The following is a 14,186-nucleotide window of genomic DNA, read 5'->3' as shown; positions in this document are numbered from 1 at the left end:
CACTGCAGCCGGCAGCGCCCGCGTCCCTGCAGCCGTGCCAGTTGCTGATGCGGATTCCATGCCGCGTGGCCTGCCGCCATTTCCTGAGAACTTTGTTCCCTGAGACCTGCTTGCGCCTTGGGCTCGGTGCGGCGGCGGCGGCGGCTCCTGCCGCTGTGGTTGTCCCTGCTGCGGCCCCCGGTGTCGTTCCAGCAGCAGCAGCAGCTGATTTCTTGCGCGCTGGTAGCCGGCCTCCAGCGCCTCCAGTATCGCTGCCAGCTCCCTCTGAAAATGTACTGGCAGGCCCAGGAAGAGGGACTTACGGCTGGCCCCTCCGTTGCGAATAAGGTCCCACACAGAAAGCGGATGAAGCAGCTTCCCAGCTAGGCAGGCCCGCTTGTACGACAGCTGGACGAGCTTCTGCCGTGGAGTTCCCCCGTCCGCCGTGGCGATGATCCAGCCCTCGAAGGCCGGTGCCGGTGGCGGCGTGTCACCACTGTTGTACGTGGCCGTGCCCTGGTCGTGAGGCCTTAAACCGGGTAGATTTGTGAGCAGCTGGGAAAGCGGACCGGTGATGTACGGCACTGCTGTCGTGACCCGTAGCTCTGCCGCCAGTCGGGGCAGCTCTGCCAGGGGGACCTCAGCGCCCCGCGGGTCAGTGGCTCCCAGCAACACCAGGCCATCAAAGGTGTACGGCACTATGACCGTGTTGTTGCCGTACACCGCCTCTAGCATGTACGTCCAGCCTGGCTTGAAGGCAGCGGGGTCAGCATGGGTTTGCAGCCACTCCGCCGCCCAGAGAGCCTGTACAGATTGACGGGCAGCGAGCTGGTCGAGTTAGGTTTACATGCACGGTGCAGCGCTCCCGCACAGCTCCAGGCAGGTCTAGCAGTGATACGTTAACAAAGGCCACGGTGCCATGCACACAAGAATGTGGTTAATGGATCCCTGTGTTAATGTTCCAACACCTCCAAAAGCCGTGGAGGGCGAAGAGCATGTGTCTTGAGATTTTGCCCTCCATGTAACACACAGAGGGGCTTTCTGCTGGGTTTCCTGCAAAGACTCCGTTACACGCTGAGCTCATCACTGCCCCACCGGGGCGGTAGTAAACAAAGCAGGGATGGAGAAGAGATATCGGAAGTACCGAAACCTATATAGGGGGACCAAGCCACGGATGACGCGATGGCTTCGGTTGACCAGCTGAAGTTGGGGAACCTCATCCCCAGTGCCTGGCTAAGGAGGGCCAGAAATAGCAGGTAGGCGCGCCGCTATGGCCTAGCAGTCTGTGCAGCGCAACTAGTTTGCATTTTTTTCTTTTCTTTTTTTCTCGTCTTGAGGGTTAGGATAATAGTTCCTCTTTTGTGTTTTATCCATTTTGGACAGCCCTTGGGCCTCAGGCTCGTATGGGCTCGTTATACCTTTGGTGGGTAATGCAACTCAAGGTGCAAAATACACACACACATATACACACATATCACACACACGCATACACACACACACCACACACACACACACACACACAATCCTTCCGCCACAACGCGCTAAGCGGATCTCTTACCTGCTCCGAATCCATTCGACGCCGAGTTGCCGTACGCAGCTGGCCGGCCCACTTAAATGCCAGAACCAGCGACCCATCCACCTTGACCTGCGCGACCATGGGCTCCTGGCCCCAGCCATCCAGCCCTGCCAGGTTATACCCGTACGGCAGTAACGTCCGTGCAGGCAACCGCAACCGCTCTCTATAGGCCCGCCGCCAGTAATCCGGCCGGGGCCTGGGATGAGCCTCCGTTACCCCGGCCTGGCTATGCACCGCAACCCCGCGCAAGTGCAGGGGCGGCACTTCAGAAAATTTGACGAAGGGAGCAGCCACCACTGTGTTCGAGGGGGGGTGCAGCACAAGTCCTCGGCACATGGCCTCCACGGAGCCCAGGACCGCACCCGACCTACCGAAAAGGAGGGGGAAAAGGGGAGGCGGCAGATGCCATAGTCTGCGAGGTTTAATGCAGGACCGAGAGATCAGTCTAAGACGATAGGAAAACTGGAAGGTAGGACGGAGGGAGCTTACAGCAACACCCTTCACGCGCCGCACATCACACAGGGGGTGTAACACCACCAGACAAAAAGCACTCGCACGAGATGCCAAGGAAGCGGATCCCTTTTCAGCTGAGTGGGTGGAGGGCGTTCAGGGGATTCAGTAAGCACATATGGGCGAGGCAAGGCAAGGCAAGGCAAGGCAAGGCAAGGCAAGGCAAGGCAAGGCAAGGCAAGGCAAGGCAAGGCAAGGCAAGGCAAGGCAAGGCAAGGCAAGGCAAGGCAAGGCAAGGCAAGGCAAGGCAAGGCAAGGCAAGGCAAGGCAAGGCAAGGCAAGGCAAGGCAAGGCAAGGCAAGGCAAGGCATCAACTGCTACCAGGACGTGACGCTAAAATGTCGTGACAGAGCCATGCCATGCAGGCGGCAGTTACGGTGCGGAGGTATGGCATCGGGCCATCCTACTGTGGCCATCCTCCTTAGGGCCCCCAACACACACCGGTAGTTAAAGATCTCCAGGCCGCTCTCTGGCTCCACAGTGCGCTCTACACACCCCGATGTCACAGCCGCCATCACCCTGTCGTACAGCTCCGCGTACGGCAACGTCCGTGCGGGGTGCAGCTCAGGCGGCGCTAACAGACGCGTCAACGGTGCAGTACAGGCCGCAGATGTCGTGCAGCTACTGCTGCTGCGGCCACCTCTTTCACCTCCACCATCAGCAGCAACAGCAGCAGCAGCAGTAGCAGACACCCCCCGTTCCTCGTGAAGGTGCGTAAGAAGCGAGGCCAGGGATAGGTCCCCCGAGCCCGCCTTTAGAGCCTCGATTGCCCGCTGGGAGTTGCCGTACACCTTGTCCCAGCGGACAGACACTGGCATGATTAACCGGCTGACGCGATCGCGCTCAGGTCTTTGCTGCCATAAGCACTCGTAAACCAACTCCTTGCAGCCGCGCCATGCCAGGTTTTCCATAGATAGGTCACTGCCGATTATGTCGACGGCAACACTGCCCTGGGGCTGCCACTTGTACAGCAGCTCGGCCATGCCGAGCACGTACGGCATGCTGTATGGTGTGAAAACCAGACCGTCGGTCGGGTATGGACAGGTGCTACCGCGGCCCAGATCCCGCAAGGCTTCGTACGACACCGGTACGTGGCGCTTACGAAGGATGGTTAGCGTGTCAGAGCCTAGCGGCGCGGCTTGCTGCTTCTTGAGCAGGAGTCGCGGTGGGTTTCCGCTGTCGATGGCGGCCGCGCTGGCTAAGTAGGATCGCGATTTAGCTGTAGCAGTTGCGATGGCTGCAGCATTTAAAGCGGTAGCAGCAGCTGCAGTACTGGCTGCAGCTGCAGCTGCCTGCTGTAACGCCAACGACTCCTCGGCCTCCGTCAGCCCCAACCGCTGCTCCAGGGCTGCCAGCCGCTCCCTCAGCGGCAGCTGCCACAGCGGCTCACCGCCCACACATAGCGCATCAAAGGCCAGGAAGAAGCCGCGACCGCCCAGCCACACAAGCTCACCATCCAGCACTGATCCGGGCAGTAAAGCTGGGCCAGGCGACTGCAACGATGGGGAACGTGTGCTGGCTGCGCCTGGAGCAGCAGCAGCAGCAACCCTGGCGCCGCCGTTGATTGATGTCATGGCAGGGAATGCATACAATGCACCCGCCCTGTTTAGGAGATATACGACAGATGCCTCTGCTGATGCTGTCGTACCACAGGGCCCGCCGCTGGCCCCTTCACTGCCCCCGCCCTCACCGACACCATCATCGCCGGCCGGACCGCCGCCACTGCCGTCACCACAACTACAATGGACTGCCGCGGCCCCAGGCTCCTCCTTCAATACCGCCGTTTTCAGCTGCTGTTCCGGCCTCGGTAATGGCGGCTGTGGCTGCGGCAGCTTCACCGCCAGCAGCAGGTGCCTCGTGCCATCACATTTGCGGGACACTGAATAGCGACCCGGCCAGCTGACCCACCGCACATCCTCGGCTGTGGACACGGAGGCTGTCGGCACCGACAACGACGGTGCACTGAAGACCTTATCACCATCGCGAAAGTCGCTGTCAAAAACACGCAGTCCTCCAGACACGGACCTCGCCTCTGCTAGCACCCAGTTCCGCTCCTCTGCACTGGTGACCAGTCGCCGCGAGGTGACGCACTCCAGGGGGGTGACTTCCAGATCCCACGGTAGCTGCCAACCTGTGACCCGCAGCCACTCGGGGGGCTCTGCAGCGGTACAGGCTGCTGTAAGACTGGCTCGGAGGAAATCCGTGCCTCGTTGCCTTACCGAGTGGCCTGGACTGTTGGCGCCGTCGCTGGGGTCGTCCTTGCCGGCATATGTGGGTCCAGCCCTGTAGCCCAGCTCTGCTAGCCCGGTGTTGCCGTACCCAGGGCTGGATACCTCCGTGAGGACACCCAGGGCGGAGAAGAACTCGATGACGCGGCCCGCGTTGGCGACCCACTTGCCCTGCCGCTCCGCCACACACCGCTCCTTGTCTCGCTGGGCGGAGCATTGCTTTTTCCTGGCGGAGCGGGCCATGAAGCTGCACAGGGTATTGTTGCCTACTATGCACCCGGGCAGGTACAGCGCCTGCAGCACCGGTGTGGGAGGCCGCCGTCAGGGGAGCGGGCTGTAGTACAACATGCTGTAGTAAAAGGAAGTGGGAGTGAGCTCCGAAATGGTGATGGTGCCAGTCGTCGAGACAGAGGAGACTATTGCCCTGGAATCACCAGTAACCAGGAAAGGTGTTCGAGGGCGGCAGTTAGGCTGTTTCATTAACCAAGTAACGGCAGGTCTACGGCTGGAGGAACATAATCTTGCAAACACTCCGCTTGCAAGCACGCCGCATTTGATGCTCACTCGTTTTCTCAATCCCCCACGTAATCTCGTGCAAGCGCCGCCCTGGATTATGAATCTGCTCGCTCATTGCCATCACCATTCTGGATTAAGATGGGGTGTCCAAGGAATTGCCCAAAGCCTTGTGCGCCCCAATGCCCCAATGCAAGGGTAATGATGTCCCAATCCTAAACCCAGTCACAGCAACCCCGACCCCCCGTAAACCCCACCTGTAACAGCGGCACGTCAGCCTCCCGCAGTAGCTTCACCACAGTGAACGCGTCCTCCACCTCTTTAACGGCCTCCAGGACCAATATCGGTGCTGCCGCGCGATGAGGAGCAGTGGAGGGACCAGGCCTGGGCCGGTGTCAAAAAGGGACCGAGAAATAAATGTCAAACACACACACAGAAGCAGCTCAAGTAGCTTTACTGCTTGTGCTCGTCTATTTCGTGAACCAGGCGCGTTCGGGGCAAAACACCGACGGGTTTCTGACCTGGCGTTGCTGGCCGCAGCCCACTCGGCGATTTCCCGCTGCAGCAGCTCCCTCGCCAGCCGCCGTACCTCCCGCTGTACCTCCGCCCCGGGCCTCTGCCGGGCGCCCACAAGCCCCTTGGCACGGAGCTCGTCCCCCACGGACAGGAAGCGGGTTGTTGTGGGATGGCGGTGTTGCAGGTAGCGGCCGAGGGTTGACTTGCCCACACCCGGCGCACCAAGCAGTAGGACCACACCGCCGCGCGTCGGAGTGTCCATCAATGCAATATATTCTTATTAGGCAGGTTGGCCCCGCAACGGCTGAGGGTGAGCTTGGTCGGCTAGATCCTAGATGTACAAGATACATACATCAATGCAGGCATATAGGCAGGCGGCTGGCAGAGGTTAAGGCCTGACTTCTGCTCCCAGTCGACCCAGTCGACCTAGGTTCAAATCCGCCTGCCGGCTCCTCGGGTGTTTGAGGAGTGATGAAATGGGAGGTGGCCCCCCATCATATGGACGGTGTAGGACGTGATAATATCAACTTACGAGCTGACCAGGAACTAAGTTGATGCGCCGTTGATCCGCTAGATTTGGTTGGATGCTGGTGGTGAGTTGCCGAACCCAACGAATACATTCTGAAGTCGGATGGGGTGACGGATTAGGGTGCCCCTCTAGCAGGGGAGAGCAGGGACTGCCCCGGGAAAGGGGGCCGCTGGCGAAGTTAACCACCCTGTAACAACATACATCAATGCCCACTTCACAAGTCAGACTCGGAGGTTATTTTAACCATGAAGCGCTGTCGTGAGAAGGCAGATGGCTGCCACCGCAGGTGGGGCGGGACCATACATGCAACTGACAGCTGCACGAGCCGTGTGGAGCGTGATCGCGGTTAGGCGGCAGGACCGAGGGCTGTTGGTCGAGGTCGAATAAGCTAAATAAGACACCCTAGACCGGATGATGGGAGATGAGCTAGGCACGTAGACAGGACTTGCGGCGTTTATGGGACGTAAGCCGCTTGTGTGAGACCCGAAGAGCACATCCCGGACACGTGCACGAGGTCTGGGACTGGGCAGTGTCGTCGACAAGGTTACCTGTGGATGTATATATTCCACGAGTGCAACTACCGTCAGATCTGACACCCTTTGATTCTTGAGATCACTGAAGGCTATGCGGCTTTGTGGCCTAGGTTGTTGTGCCAGTTGGCGTCGGTTGGCCTGTCGGGCCCTGTCACGGGTGCAATTGCCTCGGGAGTTGGGCCAACCGCACATTCGGGATTTGAAACAATGGTCCCGTCATTAAAATTCGCAGTTTCTCCGGGTAGAGGTCTGAACTATTGGTCCATCTACCCCCTCACCGCGATACGGCAAACAGTTGCAGGCGCGAGGGGCTTCGCGTGATCAGTTCGTTCCACTTCGATGTCCAAGGCATTTAGGAGGTGTCGGTCTTATCGAATATGTACATCAATGTTTACACTGGAGCCCTGAATCAAAGCGGCTCCTTCCACCAGCAGCTAGGTGCTGGTTCCGGTTCCTTTGCGCCGCTTCGAGCGCAATACTTCCACGCGCTGCCTTAACCGGGCTTAGGCGTAGGTCCAACACACGACGTGATGTTTGAATTGTAAGGTGCTTGGAGGCAGATTTCCTCGAGGTGCACGGGAGTTCGTGATGTGATGTGACCCGCGGATCAATCCACAGGAACGTGGTTGCAGCCGGACCAGGCCTGCGTAGGATGTCGATGTCGATGTCGATGTGGATGTCGATGTGGATGTCGATGTGGATGTTGATGGCTCATGATGAGCAGCACTTCCCGCCCTATGTTTTGGGTCTGCTGTTTGCTGCTCAGCACCATGACCCATCCAAAGCGTCGCACGTGCCCCAACCCGTCGTCTGCAAGATGGGAGGCCACTACTAATACATCACTCGCCGCCATCAGATGCACGTGGTCAAGTATAAGATTCAAGGTCAAACACGGGCCGGTGGCACTAAGGGCATTTAATGGATACCCTAGGTGGCGCCCGCGTCGCCTAAGAGGAGAATTTACAAAAGAATCCAGATAGCTCTGACTCAGGGTTACAGCAGTGTCAATAACCCACACGCAGACGGCGCCTGCTACGGAGATAGCAATGCGCAGGAGCCAAGAGGGACAGCCTCGCTTCCCTGTGAAATTTGAAGTCCGAATCTTCAAATGGTTGCCCTACAGGCGCACTGCCTTCTTGATGTGCCCTGGGAGCCGCAGTAAAGGTTTCCCCCGGCTAATTCAGACATCTCCACAGATTAACAGGGATAGCATCAAACACCAAACCCGCATTCCATTCCTGCGCTTTGCGAAATGGCGTTGCCAGACACCGAAGCAGCCGTGATGATGTGTAAAGCAATTCCCAGTGGAGCACAAGTACACGATATCCATTGCACGTCACATTAACTCCACGTCCTCTGCGCCAGGGTTTCTGTGCCATCGTTCCAACAGCTCCTGGGTTTCTCCGAGCCATCTCCTTAAATCAAATGCTGTTCGACATGTATGACACAAGTTACAATTGCCGCACGAGTGCGGGGGGGTTCCGTCAAAGCCGGGAGGCCATGGACTATATTTATTGAAAGTTGATTCCACCGTACAACCGACGGTGATATTTTGATCCTGCTACCCAGCCCCCTCCTCATCCAGTCACCCGACATCTGCAGAGACAGATCAGCCATGACCCACCATCGGTGGCGTGATCACGACAGTAACGGCCGTTACGGTGGGATATTATCGGCTGCTTCTTCGTGACAAAGTAGCGTTGAGCCATTCACGATTGTCATATCTCTTTCGCCTTTTACTAAAGAGATCAGCGAGCACGGCTCTCTAAAGGCGCATATCAACAATCTTTGTAGGGCTTTTGCCTTCACCTAAAAACCCAATTTGGTAAAGTCTTCTATGAATCGATATGTATGCGTAAGTTATGCTTGCCACGGTTGGTTCTTCTACGTGTAGCGATATGATATCGAAAACCTGGTAATTCCCGCACGCTAGGCAACTGAACCATAGTTCAGTGCAGCATGGGTTGTGCGTGTCGCCTTTTTCCCCCCGATATCCCCGCATCCAGCGGCCGCAGCAGCTGGGTATGTCTACACGTGGCTCCCGCCATCCCCCTTCCAGTTCAGGGAATCCAACCCCACTCGAAAGCTCCAACCTTCCTCCGAACTCCTCACTGGCGTCATCGCATGACTGGAGAGATATGACCGGCCGCCCCACAACCCACCCACCAAACTCGGCAACCGCGCTGTGCCCCCCTCCCCTCCCCATCCCCCCCAACACACGCACGCACCCTTGCTCTCGTGTCCCACGACGACCTCAGACCGGTTGGGCCAGGTCCGAGCCGCCTTTCTGGGCCTTATCTTATTCGGCGTCATGGCCACCACTGGGCTGATGTCCGGATACAACTGGGCCACAGTGGAGGGACCGGGCCTGGGCCGGTATCAAAAAGGGACCGAATCATTGATGAACCACACACACATAAGCAGCTCAAGTAGCTTTACTGCTTGTGCACGTCTATTTCGTGAACCAGGCGCATGTGAGGCAAAACACCGGCGAGTTTCTGGCCTCCCCCGCTATACCACCGCATCGGGGCTCCCATAAGGCCCTTGGCACGGAGCTCATGATGAGCAGCACTTCCCGTCCTATGTTTTGGGCCTGCTGTTTGCTGCTCAGCACCACGACCCATTCAAAGCGTCGCACGTGCCCCAACCCGTCGTCTGCAAGATGAGAGGGCACTACTAACACATCACTCACCACCATCACATGCAAGTGGTCAAGTATGTGTTGAAGGTCAGACACCGGGCGGTGGCACCTAAGGGCATTTAATGGATACCCTAGGTGGCGCCCGCGTCGCCTAAGAGGAGAATTTACAAAGAATCCAGATAGCTCTGACTCAGGGTTACAGCAGTGTCAATAACCCACACGCAGACGGCGCCTGCTACGGAGATAGCAACGCGCGGGAGCCAAGAGGGACAGCCTCGCTTACCTGTGAAATTTGAAGTCCGAATCTTCAAATGGTTGCCGTACAGGCGCACTGCCTTCTTGATGTGCCCTGGGTGCCGCAGTAAAGTTTTCCCCCGGCTAATTCAGACATCGCCACAGATCATCAAGGATAGCATCAAACACCAAACCCGCACATGCCCGCGGCCCCCCACCAAGGCCCACATGGGGCTCGTGCTGGGAGGGCTGCGGTACCGTGGCGACAGCAGTGGCAGCAACACCAGCAACTTCGGCGGGTACAGTGATGCGGACTGGGCCGGCGACCCAGCCACCCACCGGTCCACCACGGGCTACACATTCTTGCTCGGCAGTGCAGCGGTCAGCTGAAGCAGCCAGTTGCAGTGCACCATGGCTGCCTCGTCCGTGGAGGCCGAGTACCAGGCCGCCGCGGCAGCCGTGCGCGAGGCACTATGTGGCTGTGCAAGCTGGTGGGCGACCTGGACCTGTCACCCGGCGCCGTCAACACCCAGCTGGATTCACAAGGCGCGCTCAGCCTCGGCAACAACCCCATCACGTTGGTGCGCTCCAAGCACATCGACGTGCACCATCACATCGTGCGTGAAACGGCCACGCACGATGAGATTAAGCTCAGCTATTGCACCACCAACAACATGGTGTCTGACATTCTCACCAAGGCACTGGGCGAAATCAAGTTCGTGCACTGCCGCACGGTGCTGGGCGTCACTTAGATCGCCAGAGCACCGTGCGAGGGGGAAGTGGAAAAAATGCTGAGGGCTTAGGGGAAGTGTGTCGAGCTAGGAGGGCGCCAAGGGCGCGTGGGCAGGCGCCCGAATGGGCAGGTTAATGCCTGAAGGGGCAACGTAGGCAGTGCATACGGTGCTGTGCAGTGTTGTTTTCCGTGTGCGTTAGGACTGCGGCACCAGATCGCAAAGCCGACAGGCTGAAGGCTGGCAAGCTGCGATTGTGCCTGCTGAGTGTTGAGCAGCCGGCCTGGACCACGGACTTGGCGGCCGAGCCCCTGCTGTGTGCCGGTAACGGCACCTCAGACTCATACGTTTACGGCCAAGCAAGGGGCTGCCGGTGGCAGGTCGCGGACCTCCAGATTGCATGCAACGGCCAATGACTTTTAGCCGTGTCTGCTAGGTTCCAGAGAGACACCGTCTGTTCAACAGGTTATGAGCCCCGGCTTCCTGCCTCCCGTGCTCTGACAAGCATACCTCCCACAGCATCAGCACTGTTGCAACAAGCACAGCTTCCACCACGTTGACACTACCCATTAATTGTCACACGTGCCGCCCTAGCTACCCGCCTGTATGGATGCAGGGAGCCCCCGCCCTTTTTCCGGCTTCGAGGAAGCCGACACAGCTTGTTCATGTTTTTTCAAGAGACGGTTCTGTTGTGATGCTCCAGATCACAACAATTAGTTCCTGGCATCCTTGCATTTCTTGCTACAAAATTCGGTGCAAAGATGTTGGTGGTGGGTTGTTTCACTGTGGGCTGCTCGCCCTGAGAAAGAATGGGCACTGCGGGCTTTGCCAATTAGTGATTGTTATTAGCATTAATACATTTCTTCATTTCTAAAATCTAATAATCGGGTTATCCAACTTATGCACAAATTTGCAGATTCATGTAAATGCCAAGGGGCCCATCATCAACCCTACATCCACTTTACACGTTTAAACCACACAACCACCAAACACCCCCACCGAACAACCCATCAGGATCATCCATTTCGCCATGCATGTGCCATCAGAATAACACTACCAAAAGTGATAGTGGGCCGAAAAAAGGAACTCTTGCCAGTTTAAATGGGGGGGGACTAACGGCTTAACTCGACTGTAATCACAAATTTAGATGCATAATTCTCCATAGTGACATTCTCCTTTCACTTCGTCGATTGCTTATACTTTACTGTTGCAACGACTAGCAATGTTTGGGCAATTTGCACTGTACGACCAATGCAAGGAAATAAACCGTTTCAATCATTGGAAAAGGCACACATCCCACATGCTTGCTAATGCCAGCTGATAAAAATGTTCGCCTAAAACTTTCCAAGAACAAGGGGAAAGTGCGGGGAATGGGGGCGGCAGCCCCACGACCCCGCACATCCCCCCCAAGACCACCTGGTCACCGACATGCCATCATGATAGAAATGAGCTGGAGCCAAGGGAAACATTTAAAAGCATGATAATTATCTCCAATTGTCCGGAAAAAAACTGCGCAGCTCAATGTACAACCTCCCCGTCCGTTATACATGCACCGGGCTAAGGATGTTCCATGCTGTCCCAAGCGGTGAGCTTTATTGCTATATGTATAGAATTGGTTTCTCTACATCATGAATGCGGATGGTGGTGGTAACACACCATCTATCTGAAAGCGCAGTTAAGAAAGATTCTATCTATGGTACAGCACCACCGATCGCCAACTTAAGCATGCACAATATGACCACGGCATTTTATCGTCATGTTGGCCGCCGAGCTGCACAGCGGCTGCATCTTACAACAACGCGCGAAACCACAAACCACATGCTTTCAGCGCAGCCATGGAGCCATGGAGATATGGAGCAAGGGTACAAGTTGTTGTATAATGTGTGTGTGTGGTTACAGTGGGCTCCAGACCCACGAAGAGTAAAGTCAGCAAGCCAGCTGGCCGTGCATTACTGCACCTGAGGCGATCAGGGCAAACAAGACACCCACCCAGGCCAGGCAACGCAAGTGTCGCCTAGACAGCCAAAAGCAAACCCAAAGGGTAGGGTCAGAAACCCACAACCACTGGGGAATTTGCCAATAGGCTCCCGAATTGCCGAAAGCCCCACCAGAAGGCCCACCAGCAGTTACTGACAGGAACCTGCACGTTGTTACCAGATGAGACCTGCGCCCCTAAAGTCCCCAAAGAAAAGAAACTAAAATCAAAGAAGCAAGACAGGTGATAGCTAATCGTCCGTCGGCGGCCGCTCCCGTGAACATGACAACTTGTCTGACACAATCCGCAAAAATGGGTGTGATGTGATAGCGTATAGTGATGGCCGAGCAAGCAGGAGTGCGGCAGAGCTTTCCCCGGCATCCCGCAAACGGCGTCTCTTCCCAAACCGGAGATATCTAGTGCGAGCCGTACGAATTATCTACATACTCCTCCCATGCGGCAGGCAGACTCCCAAAAGATTTCTCCAAAGTTGTGGTCGTTCCTTCCCGCCTCCAGCCTGGCGGCCAGCGGCTCCGGTTGCGTCGCCCCCTCCAGCACTCGGCGCCACCTGCCGCACACCAGCAAGGCGGCCACCAGATCCCGACCGGACAGTGGTGCCAGGCACCGCTCCAGAACATCATCCTGCAGCATGGCGTGCAGCAGGGCCGGCGGTGCGGGCGCCAGGCGGCCCTCGGAGGGGCCCTGAGTCCAGCCCTTGGCCCAGGTCTGCGTGAAGGCGGGGGAGGGCGTGTAGCCTGGCAGCGAGCCGTCCTCAGCCGGCCGCACACAATCTAGCAGGAGGGCGCGGAGCAGCGGGGCAGTCCTGGCGGCGTGTTCATAATACATGCTGAGCGCCAGTAGGTCACCTTCATTGTCGAGCGGCCATGGTGTATGACCATGGGCAACAGCGTACTTCAGGGCGCGCCGGAATGCGGGCCTGCTGTGAAACTGTTCAACATCGTGGGTGCAGCCATCACCGTTTCCACCGCCGCTGCCTGGGAGACCGCAGTTGCTGGTCACGCTCCCTGAACGCGCCGCCGCCTGCTCCTGGCGCACTGCCCTCATCAGCGCCTCAAGCTCATCCCCTTCATCCGCCACCGCCGCAGGTAACCCCGCCTCGTCCTGCTCCAACTGGAGTGCCGCGAACTGCTCCGTGGGTAGGACCACTGCAGCCGGCAGCGCCCGCGTCCCTGCAGCCGTGCCAGTTGCTGATGCGGATTCCATGCCGCGTGGCCTGCCGCAATTTCCTGGGCCCTCTGTTTCCTGAGACCTGCTTGCGCCTTGAGCTCGGTGTGGCGGCGGCGGCGGCTCCTGCCGCTGCGGTTGTCCCTGCTGCGGCCCCCGGTGTCGTTCCAGCAGCAGCAGCAACTGATTTCCTGCGCGCTGGTAGCCGGCCTCCAGCGCCTCCAGTATCGCTGCCAGCTCCCTCTGAAAATGTACTGGCAGGCCCAGGAAGAGGGACTTACGGCTGGCCCCTTCGTTGCGAATAAGGTCCCACACAGAAAGCGGATGAAGCAGCTTCCCAGCTAGGCAGGCCCGCTTGTACGACAGCTGGACGAGCTTCTGCCGTGGAGTTCCCCCGTCCGCCGTGGCGATGATCCAGCCCTCGAAGGCCGGTGCCGGCGGCGGCGTGTCACCACTGTTGTACGTGGCCATGCTCTGGTCGCCAGGCCTCGAACCGGGTAGATTTTTGAGCAGCTGGGAAAGCGGACCGGTGATGTACGGCACTGCTGTCGTGACCCGTAGCTCTGCCGCCAGTCGGGGCAGCTCTGCCAGGGGGACCTCAGCCCCCCGCGGGTCAGTGGCTCCCAGCAACACCAGGCCAGCAAAGGTGTACGGCACTATGACCGTGTTGTTGCCGTACACCGCCTCTAGCATGTACGTCCAGCCTGGCTTGAAGGCAGCGGGGTCAGCATGGGTTTGCAGCCACTCCGCCGCCCAGAGAGCCTGTACAGATTGACGGGCAGCGAGCTGGTCGAGTTAGGTTTATATGCACTCCCGCACAGCTCCAGGCAGGTCTAGCAGTGATACGTTTACAAAGGCCGCGGTGCCATCACACAAGAAGGTGGTTAATGGATCCCTGTGTTAATGTTCCAACACCTCCAAAAGCCGTGGAGGGCATGTGCTCTTAAGATTTTGCCCTCCATGTAACACACAGAGGGGCTTTCTGCTGGGTTTCCTGCAAAGACTCCGTTACACGCTGAGCTCATCACTGCCCCAC

General features: G+C 57.8%; 2 protein-coding genes across 2 annotated transcripts in view; both read right to left on the bottom strand.

The window, feature by feature from the left end:
* The window catches only part of VOLCADRAFT_101013 (uncharacterized protein), a gene marked incomplete at both ends in the record, with an annotated part of 5,931 nt that extends 347 nt beyond the window's left edge, over positions 1-5,584 (bottom strand). Inside the window, 7 exons of the mRNA XM_002959482.1 lie at positions 4-783; positions 1,538-1,922; positions 2,507-2,595; positions 2,758-3,613; positions 3,974-4,587; positions 5,064-5,190; positions 5,328-5,584. Coding sequence (XP_002959528.1) covers positions 4-783; positions 1,538-1,922; positions 2,507-2,595; positions 2,758-3,613; positions 3,974-4,587; positions 5,064-5,190; positions 5,328-5,584 — 3,108 coding nt within the window. The remainder of the gene's footprint in view (positions 1-3; positions 784-1,537; positions 1,923-2,506; positions 2,596-2,757; positions 3,614-3,973; positions 4,588-5,063; positions 5,191-5,327) is intronic.
* Positions 5,585-12,400: 6,816 nt separating this feature from the next.
* Positions 12,401-13,912, bottom strand: VOLCADRAFT_101012 (uncharacterized protein; the record flags this gene model as incomplete). Its single annotated transcript, XM_002959481.1, has 1 exon — positions 12,401-13,912. A coding segment is annotated over one exon (1,512 nt), but the record flags the coding sequence as incomplete, so codon positions are not given.
* Between the last annotated feature and the right edge of the window lie 274 nt (positions 13,913-14,186).

Source organism: Volvox carteri, assembly GCF_000143455.1.
Source record: "Volvox carteri f. nagariensis unplaced genomic scaffold VOLCAscaffold_286, whole genome shotgun sequence".
In the NCBI taxonomy this organism is placed as follows: domain Eukaryota; kingdom Viridiplantae; phylum Chlorophyta; class Chlorophyceae; order Chlamydomonadales; family Volvocaceae; genus Volvox; species Volvox carteri.
The sequence above is the reverse complement of the archived record's forward strand: the minus strand, read 5'-3'. Positions and strand labels throughout refer to the sequence as shown.